The 15,728-nt window shown below is 53.2% G+C and overlaps 1 protein-coding gene across 1 annotated transcript in view; it reads left to right on the plus strand.

Moving 5' to 3' along the window:
* Positions 1-15,728, plus strand: part of WHRN (whirlin) — a 963,606-nt gene that overhangs the window by 786,023 nt on the left and 161,855 nt on the right. Inside the window, exon 8 of the mRNA XM_086919999.1 lies at positions 10,188-10,220. Within this exon, the coding sequence (XP_086776125.1) occupies positions 10,188-10,220 (33 nt within the window). The remainder of the gene's footprint in view (positions 1-10,187; positions 10,221-15,728) is intronic.

The raw sequence follows: 15,728 nt of genomic DNA on the forward strand, positions 1-15,728 counted from the left end.
TCAACCCCTCACTCACCCTCAAACCCTCACTCACCCTCAACCCCTCACTCACCCTCACTCTCACTCATCCTCACTCACCCTCAACACCTCACCCTCACTCACCCTCACTCACCCTCACTCACCCTCACCCTCAACGCCTCACCCTCAACCCCTCACTCACCCTCACTCTCACTCATCCTCACTCACCCTCAACCCCTCACACTCACTCACACTCACTCACCCTCAACCCCTCACCCTCACTCACTCACCCTCAACACCTCACCCTCAACTCCTCACTCACCCTCACTCTCACTCATCCTCACTCAACCACCCTCAACCTCACTCACCCTCAACCCCTCATCCTCAACCCCTCACCCTCAACACCTCACCCTCAACACCTCACCCTCAACCCCTCACCCTCAATCCCTCACCCTCAACCCCTCACCCTCACTCACTCACCCTCAACCCCTCACCCTCAACCCCTCACTCACTCTCACTCACTCTCACTCACCCTCACTCACCCTCACTCACCCTCACTCACCCTCACTCACCCTCACCCCCCACAGCCCCTCACCCTCACACACACCCTCACCCTCACACCCCTCATCCTCACTCACCCTCACCCTCACTCACCCTCAACGCCTCACCCTCAACCCCTCACCCTCAACCCCTCACCCTCAACACCTCACTCACACTCACTCTCAATCATCCTCACTCAACAACTATCAACATCACTCACCCTCAACCCCTCACCCTCAACACCTCACCCTCACTCACTCACGCTCAATGCCTCACCCTCAAACACTCAACCTCACTCACCCACCCTCAACGCCTCACCATCACTCACTCACCCTCAACACCTCACCCTCACTCACTCACCCTCACTCACCTTCAACGCCTCCCCTTCAACTCCACACCCTCACTCACCCTCACTCACCCTCAACCCCTCAATCACCCTCAACACCTCACCCTCAACACCTCACCCACCCTCACCCTCACTCACCCTGACCATCACTCACCCTCAACCCCTCACTCACCCTCAACCCCTCACTCACCCTCAACCCCTGACTCACCATCACTCTCACTCATCCTCACTCACCCTCAACCCCTCACCCTCACTCACCCTCAACCCCTCACCCTCAACCCCTCACTCACCCTCACTCTCACTCCTCACTCCCCCTCACCCTCACTCACCCTCAACCCCTCACCCTCACTCACCCTCAACCCCTCACCCTCACTCACCCTCACTCACCCTCAACCCCTCACCCTCAACCCCTCACTCACCCTCACCCTCACTCACCCTCAACCCCTCACCCTCACTCTCACTCACCCTCACTCACCCTCAACCCCTCACTCACCCTCACTCTCACTCATCCTCACTCACCCTCAACCCCTCACCCTCACCCTCACTCACCCTCAACCCCTCACCCTAACTCACCCTCACCCTCACTCACCCTCAACCCCTCACTCACCCTCACTCACCCTCAACCCCTCAACATCAACCCCTCATCCTCACTCACCCTCACCCTCACTCACCCTCACTCACCCTCACCCTCACTCACCCTCACTCACCCTCACCCTCACCCACCCTCACCCTCACTCACCCTCACCCTCACTCACCCTCACCCTCACTCACCCTCACACTCACTCACCCTCACCCTCACTCACTCTCACCCTCACTCACCCTCACTCACCCTCACTCACCCTCAACCCCTCACCCTCACTCACCCTCAACCCCTCACCCTCAACCCCTCACCCTCACCCTCACTCACCCTCAACCCCTCACCCTAACTCACCCTCACCCTCACTCACCCTCAACCCCTCACTCACCCTCACTCACCCTCAACCCCTCAACATCAACCCCTCATCCTCACTCACCCTCACTCACCCTCACTCACCCTCACCCTCACTCACCCTCACTCACCCTCACCCTCACCCACCCTCACCCTCACTCACCCTCACCCTCACTCACCCTCACCCTCACTCACCCTCACCCTCACTCACCCTCACCCTCACTCACTCTCACCCTCACTCACCCTCACTCACCCTCACTCACCCTCAACCCCTCACTCACCCTCACTCTCACTCATCCTCACTCACCCTCAACCCCTCACCCTCACCCTCACTCACCCTCAACCCCTCACCCTAACTCACCCTCACCCTCACTCACCCTCAACCCCTCACTCACCCTCACTCACCCTCAACCCCTCAACATCAACCCCTCATCCTCACTCACCCTCACTCACCCTCACTCACCCTCACCCTCACTCACCCTCACTCACCCTCACCCTCACCCACCCTCACCCTCACTCACCCTCACCCTCACTCACCCTCACCCTCACTCACCCTCACCCTCACTCACCCTCACCCTCACTCACTCTCACCCTCACTCACCCTCACTCACCCTCAACCCCTCACCCTCACTCACCCTCAACCCCTCACCCTCACTCACCCTCACTCACCCTCAACCCCTCACCCTCAACCCCTCACTCACCCTCACCCTCACTCACCCTCAACCCCTCACCCTCACTCTCACTCACCCTCACTCACCCTCAACCCCTCACTCACCCTCACTCTCACTCATCCTCACTCACCCTCAACCCCTCACCCTCACCCTCACTCACCCTCAACCCCTCACCCTAACTCACCCTCACCCTCACTCACCCTCAACCCCTCACTCACCCTCACTCACCCTCAACCCCTCAACATCAACCCCTCATCCTCACTCACCCTCACCCTCACTCACCCTCACTCACCCTCACTCACCCTCACTCACCCTCACTCACCCTCACCCTCACCCACCCTCACCCTCACTCACCCTCACCCTCACTCACCCTCACCCTCACTCACCCTCACTCACCCTCACCCTCACTCACTCTCACCCTCACTCACCCTCACTCACCCTCACTCACCCTCACCCCCCACAGCCCCTCACCCTCACACACACCCTCACCCTCACACCCCTCATCCTCACTCACCCTCACCCTCACTCACCCTCAACGCCTCACCCTCAACCCCTCACCCTCAACACCTCACTCACACTCACTCTCAATCATCCTCACTCAACAACTATCAACATCACTCACCCTCAACCCCTCACCCTCAACACCTCACCCTCACTCACTCACGCTCAATGCCTCACCCTCAAACACTCAACCTCACTCACCCACCCTCAACGCCTCACCATCACTCACTCACCCTCAACACCTCACCCTCACTCACCCTCAACCCCTCACCCTCACTCTCACTCACCCTCACTCACCCTCACTCACCCTCACTCACCCTCAACCCCTCACTCACCCTCACTCTCACTCATCCTCACTCACCCTCAACCCCTCACCCTCACCCTCCCTCAACCCCTCACCCTAACTCACCCTCACCCTCACTCACCCTCAACCCCTCACTCACCCTCAACCCCTCAACATCAACCCCTCATCCTCACTCACCCTCACCCTCACTCACCCTCACTCACCCTCACCCTCACTCACCCTCACTCACCCTCACCCTCACCCTCACTCACCCTCACCCTCACTCACCCTCACCCTCACTCACCCTCACCCTCACTCTTCCTCACCCTCACTCACCCTCACCCGCACTCACCCTCACTCACCCTCACTCACCCTCACTCACCCTCACCCCCCACAGCCCCTCACCCTCACACACACCCTCACCCTCACACCCCTCATCCTCACTCACCCTCACCCTCACTCACCCTCAACGCCTCACCCTCAACCCCTCACCCTCAACCCCTCACCCTCAACACCTTACTCACCTCAACCCCTCACTCACCCTCACTCTCACTCATCCTCACTCACCCTCAAACCCTCACCCTCACCCTCACTCACCCTCAACCCCTCACCCTAACTCACCCTCACCCTCACTCACCCTCAACCCCTCACTCACCCTCAACCCCTCAACATCAACCCCTCATCCTCACTCACCCTCACCCTCACTCACCCTCACTCACCCTCACCCTCACTCACCCTCACCCACCCTCACCCTCACTCACCCTCACCCTCACTCACCCTCACCCTCACTCACCCTCACCCTCACTCACCCTCACTCACTCTCACCCTCACTCACCCTCACTCACCCTCACTCACCCTCACTCACCCTCACTCACCCTCACTCTCACTCATCCTCACTCACCCTCAACCCCTCACCCTCACCCTCACTCACCCTCAACCCCTCACCCTAACTCACCCTCACCCTCACTCACCCTCAACCCCTCACTCACCCTCACTCACCCTCAACCCCTCAACATCAACCCCTCACCCTCACTCACCCTCACCCTCACTCACCCTCACTCACCCTCACCCTCACTCACCCTCACCCTCACTCACCCTCACTCACCCTCACCCACCCTCACCCTCACCCTCACTCACCCTCACCCTCACTCACCCTCACCCTCACTCACCCTCACCCTCACTCACCCTCACCTTCACTCACCCTCACCCTCACTCACTCTCACCCTCACTCACCCTCACTCACCCTCACTCACCCTCACTCACCCTCACCCCCCACAGCCCCTCACCCTCACACACACCCTCACCCTCAACCCCTCACCCTCACTCACTCACGCTCAACCCCTCACCCTCAAACCCTCAACCTCACTCACCCACCCTCAACCCCTCACCCTCACTCACTCACCCTCAACCCCTCACCCTCACTCACTCACCCTCACTCACCCTCAACGCCTCCCCCTCAACTCCTCACCCTCACTCACCCTCACTCACCCTCAACCCCTCACTCACCCTCAACACCTCACCCTCAACACCTCACCCACCCTCGCCCTCACTCACCCTGACCATCACTCACCCTCAACCCCTCACTCACCCTCAACCCCTCACTCACCCTCAACCCCTCACTCACCCTCACTCTCACTCATCCTCACTCACCCTCAACACCTCACCCTCACTCACCCTCACTCACCCTCACTCACCCTCACCCTCAACGCCTCACCCTCAACGCCTCACCCTCAACCCCTCACTCACCCTCACTCTCACTCATCCTCACTCACCCTCAACCCCTCACACTCACTCACACTCACTCACCCTCAACCCCTCACCCTCACTCACTCACCCTCAACACCTCACCCTCAACTCCTCACTCACCCTCACTCTCACTCATCCTCACTCAACCACCCTCAACCTCACTCATCCTCAACCCCTCATCCTCAACCCCTCACCCTCATCACCTCACCGTCAACACCTCACCCTCAACCCCTCACCCTCAATCCCTCACCCTCAACCCCTCACCCTCACTCACTCACCCTCAACCCCTCACCCTCAACCCCTCACTCACTCTCACTCACTCTCACTCACCCTCACTCACCCTCACTCACCCTCACTCACCCTCACTCACCCTCACTCACCCTCACTCACCCTCACCCCCCACAGCCCCTCACCCTCACACACACCCTCACCCTCACACCCCTCATCCTCACTCACCCTCACCCTCACTCACCCTCAACGCCTCACCCTCAACCCCTCACCCTCAACCCCTCACCCTCAACACCTCACCCACACTCACTCTCAATCATCCTCACTCAACAACTATCAACATCACTCACCCTCAACCCCTCACCCTCAACACCTCACCCTCACTCACTCACGCTCAATGCCTCACCCTCAAACACTCAACCTCACTCACCCACCCTCAACGCCTCACCATCACTCACTCACCCTCAACACCTCACCCTCACTCACTCACCCTCACTCACCTTCAAACGCCTCCCATTCAACTCCACACCCTCACTCACCCTCACTCACCCTCAACCCCTCAATCACCCTCAACACCTCACCCTCAACACCTCACCCACCCTCACCCTCACTCACCCTGACCATCACTCACTCTCAACCCCTCACTCACCCTCAACCCCTCACTCAACCTCAACCCCTGACTCACCATCACTCTCACTCATCCTCACTCACCCTCAACCCCTCACCCTCACTCACCCTCAACCCCTCACCCTCAACCCCTCACTCACCCTCACCCTCACTCCTCACTCCCCCTCACCCTCACTCACCCTCAACCCCTCACCCTCACTCACCCTCAACCCCTCACCCTCACTCACCCTCACTCACCCTCAACCCCTCACCCTCAACCCCTCACTCACCCTCACCCTCACTCACCCTCAACCCCTCACCCTCACTCTCACTCACCCTCACTCACCCTCACTCACCCTCAACCCCTCACTCACCCTCACTCTCACTCATCCTCACTCACCCTCAACCCCTCACCCTCACCCTCACTCACCCTCAACCCCTCACCCTAACTCACCCTCACCCTCACTCACCCTCAACCCCTCACTCACCCTCACTCACCCTCAACCCCTCAACATCAACCCCTCATCCTCACTCACCCTCACCCTCACTCACCCTCACTCACCCTCACCCTCACTCACCCTCACTCACCCTCACCCTCACCCACCCTCACCCTCACTCACCCTCACCCTCACTCACCCTCACCCTCACTCACCCTCACCCTCACTCACCCTCACTCACCCTCACCCTCACTCACTCTCACCCTCACTCACCCTCACTCACCCTCACTCACCCTCACCCCCCACAGCCCCTCACCCTCACACACACCCTCACCCTCACACCCCTCATCCTCACTCACCCTCACCCTCACTCACCCTCAACGCCTCACCCTCAACCCCTCACCCTCAACCCCTCACCCTCAACACCTCACTCACACTCACTCTCAATCATCCTCACTCAACAACTATCAACATCACTCACCCTCAACCCCTCACCCTCAACACCTCACCCTCACTCACTCACGCTCAATGCCTCACCCTCAAACACTCAACCTCACTCACCCACCCTCAACGCCTCACCATCACTCACTCACCCTCAACACCTCACCCTCACTCACTCACTCACCCTCACCCTCACTCACCCTCAACCCCTCACCCTCACTCTCACTCACCCTCACTCACCCTCACTCACCCTCAACCCCTCACTCACCCTCACTCTCACTCATCCTCACTCACCCTCGACCCCTCACCCTCACCCTCACTCACCCTCAACCCCTCACCCTAACTCACCCTCACCCTCACTCACCCTCAACCCCTCACTCACCCTCAACCCCTCAACATCAACCCCTCATCCTCACTCACCCTCACCCTCACTCACCCTCACCCTCACTCACCCTCACTCACCCTCACCCACCCTCACCCTCACTCACCCTCACCCTCACTCACCCTCACCCTCACTCACCCTCACCCTCACTCACCCTCACCCTCACTCACTCTCACCCTCACTCACCCTCATTCACCCTCACCCCCCACAGCCCCTCACCCTCACACACACCCTCACCCTCACACCCCTCATCCTCACTCACCCTCACCCTCACTCACCCTCAACGCCTCACCCTCAACCCCTCACCCTCAACCCCTCACCCTCAACCCCTCACCCTCAACACCTTACTCACCCTCAACCCCTCACTCACCCTCACTCTCACTCATCCTCACTCACCCTCAAACCCTCACCCTCACCCTCACTCACCCTCAACCCCTCACCCTAACTCACCCTCACCCTCACTCACCCTCAACCCCTCACTCACCCTCACTCACCCTCAACCCCTCAACATCAACCCCTCATCCTCACTCACCCTCACCCTCACTCACCCTCACTCACCCTCACTCACCCTCACCCACCCTCACCCTCACCCTCACTCACCCTCACCCTCACTCACCCTCACCCTCACTCACCCTCACCCTCACTCACCCTCACCCTCACTCACCCTCACCCTCACTCACTCTCACCCTCACTCACCCTCACTCACCCTCACTCACCCTCACTCTCACTCATCCTCACTCACCCTCAACCCCTCACCCTCACCCTCACTCACCCTCAACCCCTCACCCTAACTCACCCTCACCCTCACTCACCCTCAACCCCTCACTCACCCTCACTCACCCTCAACCCCTCAACATCAACCCCTCACCCTCACTCACCCTCACCCTCACTCACCCTCACTCACCCTCACCCTCACTCACCCTCACTCACCCTCACCCTCACCCACCCTCACCCTCACTCACCCTCACCCTCACTCACCCTCACCCTCACTCACCCTCACCCTCACTCACCCTCACCCTCACTCACCCTCACTCACTCTCACCCTCACTCACCCTCACTCACCCTCACTCACCCTCACCCCCCACAGCCCCTCACCCTCACACACACCCTCACCCTCACACCCCTCATCCTCACTCACCCTCACCCTCACTCACCCTCACTCACCCTCACCCCCCACAGCCCCTCACCCTCACACACACCCTCACCCTCACACCCCTCATCCTCACTCACCCTCAACGCCTCACCCTCAACCCCTCACCCTCAACCCCTCACCCTCAACACCTCACTCACACTCACTCACCCTCAACCCCTCACTCACCCTCACTCTCACTCATCCTCACTCACCCTCAACCCCTCACCCTCACCCTCACTCACCCTCAACCCCTCACCCTAACTCACCCTCACCCTCACTCACCCTCAACCCCTCACTCACCCTCACTCACCCTCAACCCCTCAACATCAACCCCTCATCCTCACTCACCCTCACCCTCACTCACCCTCACTCACCCTCACCCTCACTCACCCTCACCCTCACCCACCCTCACCCTCACCCTCACTCACCCTCACCCTCACTCACCCTCACCCTCACTCACCCTCACCCTCACTCACCCTCACCCTCACTCACTCTCACCCTCACTCACCCTCAACCCCTCACTCACCCTCACCCACCCTCACCCTCACTCACCCTCAACCCCTCACCCTCACACAGTGCAATAGGTCTCGGAGCATTTGAGTTAGAGCTTTTAGAAATGTTTATGGCTTTTTTTTTTAATTCTTTAGCATTGGCTACAGGAAACAAAAATGCTAAAGATTTACAAAAAAACCCATAAACAATTCTAAAAGCACTAACTCTAATGCTGCGAGACCTATTGCATTTCCAATGCTTGTTTAACACACTGTTCTGATGATGAAGTGACTATAGCCTCGGGCCCTGAAGTTACATATAGTTTTCCATGTATGTTTTTTTCCTAGACATCTAACCCCCTGAAGAAGAGCCAAGCTAGGCTCGAAATGCATCGGGGTCAATATGCACTGTATAGAAGGATGATGTCTACAGTTGATATTATACTTGTGCAACCAAGAATCATATTGGAATAGCACAACTCTTCTGTTTGGATAAATGAATATTTGGAATAAAAAGATGGCAAAATAAGCCTTCATTACCTTATGTCGTAAAGACTTATTAACACTTTTTTCAAGTCTAATTTTGGTGTGTCCCACCTTACGCGTGTAAGGTTTCTCAAATATCTAAGCACAGCACCTCTTGGACGGGAGGTGAACCTCCTGAGCACCCCCACCTTGGCCATTTGGATCTTACATTCTTGGCTACCTTCATGACCTAGTGAGTGCAGCGGACCCCTACACTTTTGATCTCCTCTGGTTGATGTCATGAATATATATCTGTAAAAAAGTACATGCAAAATTGTACAGATACATTTTTTACATTTGTGAACTTGGTTTCTCTGGTTTTTGTTTCTGTTTTGTAATAAGTTTTTTCACATCTTGGTTTTGTTTTATGTATTTAAATTGTTTGTGTACATATCCAAAGTGATAAAAGTGGACCCTTTTATAGCAAAAAATGAACCAGGATTTTATGTTAATGAATGAAAGAATCATAGTAAATAAATACAAGGGCCAAGTAAATTGGAACGTTGGTCCTATTTTCAGATTAGTTTGTCGTGCAAATAAACAAATAGAACCTATTTTGGATAGTACTTTTAGAAAGTTGGCATTTTCTTACTTTAAGCATTCTGTGCCTCTGCCTGTCTCTAGAATGCACATCTGGGTTGGATGACAGTTGGGCTTTGTGAATTCACTCTAGGCAGACTATGTGCTGAGACTGGATAGACAGTCAGTGCTGGGGCTAGCTAGAAGAGATGGACTGTGTGCTGCTCAGCATGAGTGTGGATTGTGCCTACGCGTAGGCAGATGCGGACTGCGTGCTTGCCTGGGCTATTCTGCTTGAGATTGCACATTCCATAGCCCTGTGGGTTTCTTTAGAGCAGATGTTTGCAGGATATCACCCATTGGCTGGTATGATAGTTTTCTGTTATTTCTCCACTGTCTTGCAGCTTGTCCCTGATGTGTTGTTGTTTGCTTGTCTTTCTATTTCTCCCACAGGAGCGGCTGCTCTGGTTAATAGATCTGATGGAGGTACAGTATGTTTTCTGAGGGAATTGGGACTGGGGGGTGTTGTGGGAATAGGAAGGGGAGGGTTGTCTTTTCAATAACAGAGAAGTGATGAAGATTCTGTGTGGGAATGTCCGGGCAGGGGGTGGCGAGCCGGTTAAGATGAACATTCATTTGTTTACAGCAGACAGCTGAAATCAGCCTTCCCTCTGGCTCGCTCGCGCACAATGGTGAGCATCTGAATAGATGGCCTATTTCTGGCAGTTCTGCTAAGTGGCTTCCTGTGGTGACTCTGCGTCTGGCCAGTTACTTGTCAGCTCATCTTCTACCGTCATCCTCCCCCCTCCTCGCCCACGCTCTTCCCTTACGCTATTTCATCCCCCTCAGACTTTCCCCTTCCCTCTCGTATCTCTCTTGTCTTAACTCTTCATTCCCTCTTGTATGCCCCAATCCTCCCTCTGTCTCTCTACCCCTCTTTGTGTCTTTGCCGCCCTTTGTCTTATTTCCCTCATATCCCTCATACCCTTTAACTCATCTATTCGCCTCTACTATATATAGACAACCTTTTCGTCCCTCTTAGGTCTCTGTCTTGTATCTCTCCAACGCACTCTCGTTTCTCTACTCCCTCACATGCCTCTTATATGTCTATTCTCTCTTCTACCCTCCAAACCCTTTCTTTCATTTCTCTTCCTCTGTACCTGTCCACCCTCTCTAGTCACTTGCTCTTCTGGCATATCCTATTCTTCTTCTTTCTCAATTACCCCATATATCATACATTTAAACCCTTTATGTTCATAGAGTATCCTATGTTATCTCCTTTTTGCTAGCACAATCTGACGTCAGACTACACCTGTAAAAACATGCTACTTGCTTGAAGTAGCTTATTACATTTGAATATTGATCTCGTATTGCCCTGCACTCAACATCTGTGCTCCTGCTGGCTTTAATGGTATGTCCCTCTGATTCCTACTCTCTCCACCACCCCACACACAGGAGGAGGGAGCCCCACTGTGGTACCAGCAGCAACAGTACTCCTGTTAGAGCATTAAAGACCCCGTAACATAGGCCAGGTTTTAATGCATTTGCCAGTACATAACATACTTATTAATATGGTATGTGGGACAAGTACATTAACATGTAACACAGTTTGTGGTTGCCCACATCACAGGAAAAAATACGAAAAGTAAGCTTTGGTGAGATGCTTTTGACAAGCAGATCTGTGACTTATTCTTGTAGTACTCCTGGCGTACTACTGGATTCCAAGAGTGCGCAATATGTACATCAGGAAAGAACATGTCCATTCGAAGAGCCAAAGAATGGAAAAGCAGGTAGTCTGACAAGTCTCGGGTAACACCAGCCTAATCACCCATAGCTTGGGTATCCCTTGCGCCCTGTTACCCAGTGCTTAATTTGTGGCTAGGGTTTCTGGTGCTCAGCACCAGCACTTCATTGTCAGCACCGCTGCTCATGACGGTCTGCCACATGGTGGCCCTGTCTGTGTAATTCAGGTCTAAGCACAACACCAGCTGGTCATTAATTCAATATACATTAACAATGACTGGTATTTGCCGCCTAAGCCATTCTTATAGCTTTGTAGGACTGAAAATAATATTAATGGTCACGCTAGTAAGAGTGTGATGGTAGGTAGTTGTGTTGGTACTGTCACTGGCAGAGCTGGCAAGGCAATGGATGATGCAAGATGTAGTGTCCTACTTACTAGGGTCCTGGCACTTATTCTTTTGCAAATCAAGCACTGCTGTTTTATGTACTACACACATATGGCTGGGGGGTGAGACCAGTGTGGGTGAGGCAGCCTGCAACCATGCTGTATCTTGCTTTCTAAAACAAACATGTGGTCTCACTTATTATATAGCGTAAATGTCCCCACACTGTAAAATTAAAACTGTATTGCAATCTATCTCAAAGTTCCATAACTTTAAAAAGGTTTTCGGCCTCCTGCCTCTCTGCTGCCGCTGAACTTTTTTATGCAGTATCTTAATATTCTTATCAGCTTGCGTAAAATGAATCTTAAAGCATCAGGCAAAGTATATTTTCCCATTTGGGTACAAACTTTCCAGCATCAACAATATCATTTTTGAAGACATATGATGCCCTTCTACTGCTATTTGTGGTTTTGCTGGAAGTTAATTGCCTATAAAGACCTGAATGTAGCAGCAGCTCTGTTAATTATGTACATTTTAATGTGTGTCTGAGATATGCTTTGTTGAATCTACAAACAATATTCATTTTCCCAAATCTTAAAAAAATAAGATAACTTACCTGACTACAGCCTGTGTTGCCGCCGACTCTCATCCAATCCTCTGCATCTTCTTGCCTTCTTCCTACCTGGAGGCCAACAGCAGGAAGCACCCAGCTCCCAATCTCCCCTGACCAATCACAATGCTGTATTGTGATTGGTCTGAGCGCCGTAAAACGGCGCTCAGACCAAGCTTGGTAGCCCGTGGCATGTTCTCCACCCAGGCTGTAATGCAGTCTAGATGGAGAACATGGCAAGTGCGCATCACTGGTTTGGGTGGGCCTGAGAGGGCCGGCCAAAAGGTCATGCACACTTGGAGTCAATCAATCAATCAATCAATCAGGGAATTGTAAGCACGCTACTCACCTGTGAGGGTCTTAAGGCGCTGGGGGGGTGTGGGGTGTGTGTAGGGGTGAGGGTCCGCTGGTCTGTTTTAGGCAACGAGCCAGGTCTTGGGAGTCTTCCTGAAGGTGTTAAGGGAGGGGGCGCATCTGATGTCTGCCAGTAGCTAGTTCCAGGTCTTGGCTGCAATGTGACAGAAGGATCTTCCGCCTGCTCTGGCTCTGTGGATGCGCGGGGGTTTGGCCAGTGTGAGGTTGGAGGATTGGAGGTTTCTTTTGGATACTTGGAAGTTGATTCTGTCGTTGAGGTATTTAGGTCCGTTGTTGTGTATGCCTTTGTAGGCGTGGGTGAGGATTTTGAAGGTGACTCTTTTCTCCACGGGGAGCCAGTGGAGCCTTCATAGGTGTTGTATAATGTGTTCTTGTCGGGGGATGCCGAGGATGAGTCTGGCTGCGGTGTTCTGTATGGTCTGGAGATTGTAGAGTAGGGACTTGTTAATGCCGGCGTACAGTGCGTTTCCGTAGTGCAGTCTGCTGGTGATGAGTGCGTGGGTGACTGTCTTCCTTGATTCTGGGGGGATCCATTTGAAGGTCTTGTGAAGTATGCGGAGGGTGTTGAAACAGCTGGATGTGACGGCGTTGACCTGTCTGTTCATGGTGAGTGAGGAGTCGAGTATGATGCCAAGGTTCTTGGTGTGGTCTGACGGGGTAGGTGGGCTTCCGAGGGCAGTCGGCCATCAGGTGTTGTCCCATGCTGACAGGGGGGTTCCAAGGAGGACTTCTGTCTTCTCGGCGTTGAGCTTCAGGCAGCTGTTGGTCATCCAGTCTGCGACGTCCTACATTCCTTTCTAGAAGTTGAGTTTGGCGGTGGGGGTCTCTGGTGAGGGAGAGTATGAGCTGGGTGTCATTGGGGTAGGATGCAATGTTGAGGCCGTATTTACAGACGATGGTTGCGAGGGGAGCCATGTAGATGTTGAAGAGGGTCGGGTTCATGGATGAACCCTGTGGGACTCCGCAGGTGATTTTTGTAGGATTGGATAGGGAGGGTGGTAGTCTGATTCTCTGGATTCTTCAGTGAGGAACAATTGGATCCAGTCCAGGGCTGTTCCTTGTATGCCAGAGTCATGCAGCCTAGCGACTAGTGTGCGGTGAGAGAGGGTGTCAAAGGCCACTTACAAGTCGAGTAGGATGAGGGCTTCAGAGTGGCCTTGGTCCAGGAGGGTGTGGATGTCATCAGTTGCGGCGAGAAGAGCGGTCTCGGTGCTGTGGTTGGTTCTGAATCCGGATTGGGATGGGTCGAGGATGGCGTTCTCTTCGATGAATCGTGTCGGTTCCCTGTTGACCGTTTTCTCTGCAACTTTGGCTGCGAAGGAGAGGAGCAAGGTGGGCCGGTAGTTCTTGAGGTCGAAGGGGTACGCTGTGGGCTTTTTGAGCAGGGGCCTGACTTCTGCGCGTTTCCAGTCATCTGGGAATGTGCTTGTTTTGAAGGTGGTGTTGATGGTGTGCAGTGGCGTAACGAAACTTGAGGGGGGCCCCCCTGCAAAGCACAATGAGCGGCCCGGCCCACCACCTACCACTTTGCCCCTCCAACAAAAACAAGCAGTAGTCACCTAACGCCGCATTTTCAGCACTTATCTGTGCATACTTCTAACAGCAAATATAAATAGAATGCACTTTAATTGTCTTTGTGGCTGCCTGAATGATGAGATCCATGACTGATAATAAAAGGGAACAAAGACAGAAAAGTCACATTACAAATGAATACATACTTTTTTATTTATAACCCTATTTAGTGCCAAGACGAGGTCTTTCCAGGCTCTTCAAACATATGGCTGGCATTTTTCTTTTGGCAACCCTACTTTATATTCCTTTTCATGAAATGCATTCTCATACTACAACAGTAAATGTACAATTTATGAAGTAGGACTGTTATGAGGCAACTCAATGGTGCAACTAACACCGGCGAGAGAGTGTAGTGCTGCCTGTGTGCGCTACAGCATTGGTGGGGCCCCTGGAGGCTGGAAAACGGGGGCTGCTGGGGGCATGCCTACCAAGGTTTCAGATTGCCATGTGTGACATTTTCATAATTTCAGTGTAATTATGAGTGACATTTCAACAACTATGAGTGACTCTTTCTTGCGCATAAAATTAAGCAATGAAGACGATCAACACTTATAAATATCAGAAATAACACCACAAAGACCGTTCCGGTAGAAACACGTCAGTCTTTTTAATAAACTTTTGAATATACTACTACGGCAACTATATCTCAGAATGCAAGCTTTGCTCTGTGTGTGAATATTACGTAGGGCTGTTTGCATTTTTATGGCGGGATATGCTCCCACTGCTGTGCACCATCCCTGACAGGTGGATGCGATCAGAAGACTGTAGTCCTTTCATATATAAATATTTATAGCCTTTCTTTCATGCATCCATCAATCATTATATCCATGGATCAATCTACACATTATTTAAACTATTCATCCTACACTCTTCCCAATCTGTCTATTCTTCACCCTTGAAACAATTGATCTTTCACTCTTCATTTCAACATTCCCTCTATCAATTCATTCTTCCACTACTCTATTAATTAATTCTTTCATCATTCCCTTCACCCTTCCATCCTGCCTTTTCTACCTTATTTCCTTTCATGTTTCTTTCCTTCCAGTCTTTCTTTGTCTTTATTTATATAAGCATCTGCTATTTCACATCCTTAATTTTTCTTTCGCTCATATTAACTTTTTCCATTTGTCCCTTTATCATGGTGTTCCCCCTAATTTCTCTTTCTCTATTTCCTTGCTCCATGTTAGCCCACCACCTACACCCCTCTCTCATGATATTGCCTAACAGTATTATTCATGAGCATCTTGTATGCAGGGCTGAGAGAAGAGGCCCAAAAACACAGGAGTAGATTGTTTGGCAGATGGGATGTAG

The sequence above is a fragment of the Lissotriton vulgaris genome, chromosome 5 (genome assembly GCF_964263255.1).
Source record: "Lissotriton vulgaris chromosome 5, aLisVul1.2, whole genome shotgun sequence".
NCBI lineage: Eukaryota > Metazoa > Chordata > Amphibia > Caudata > Salamandridae > Lissotriton > Lissotriton vulgaris.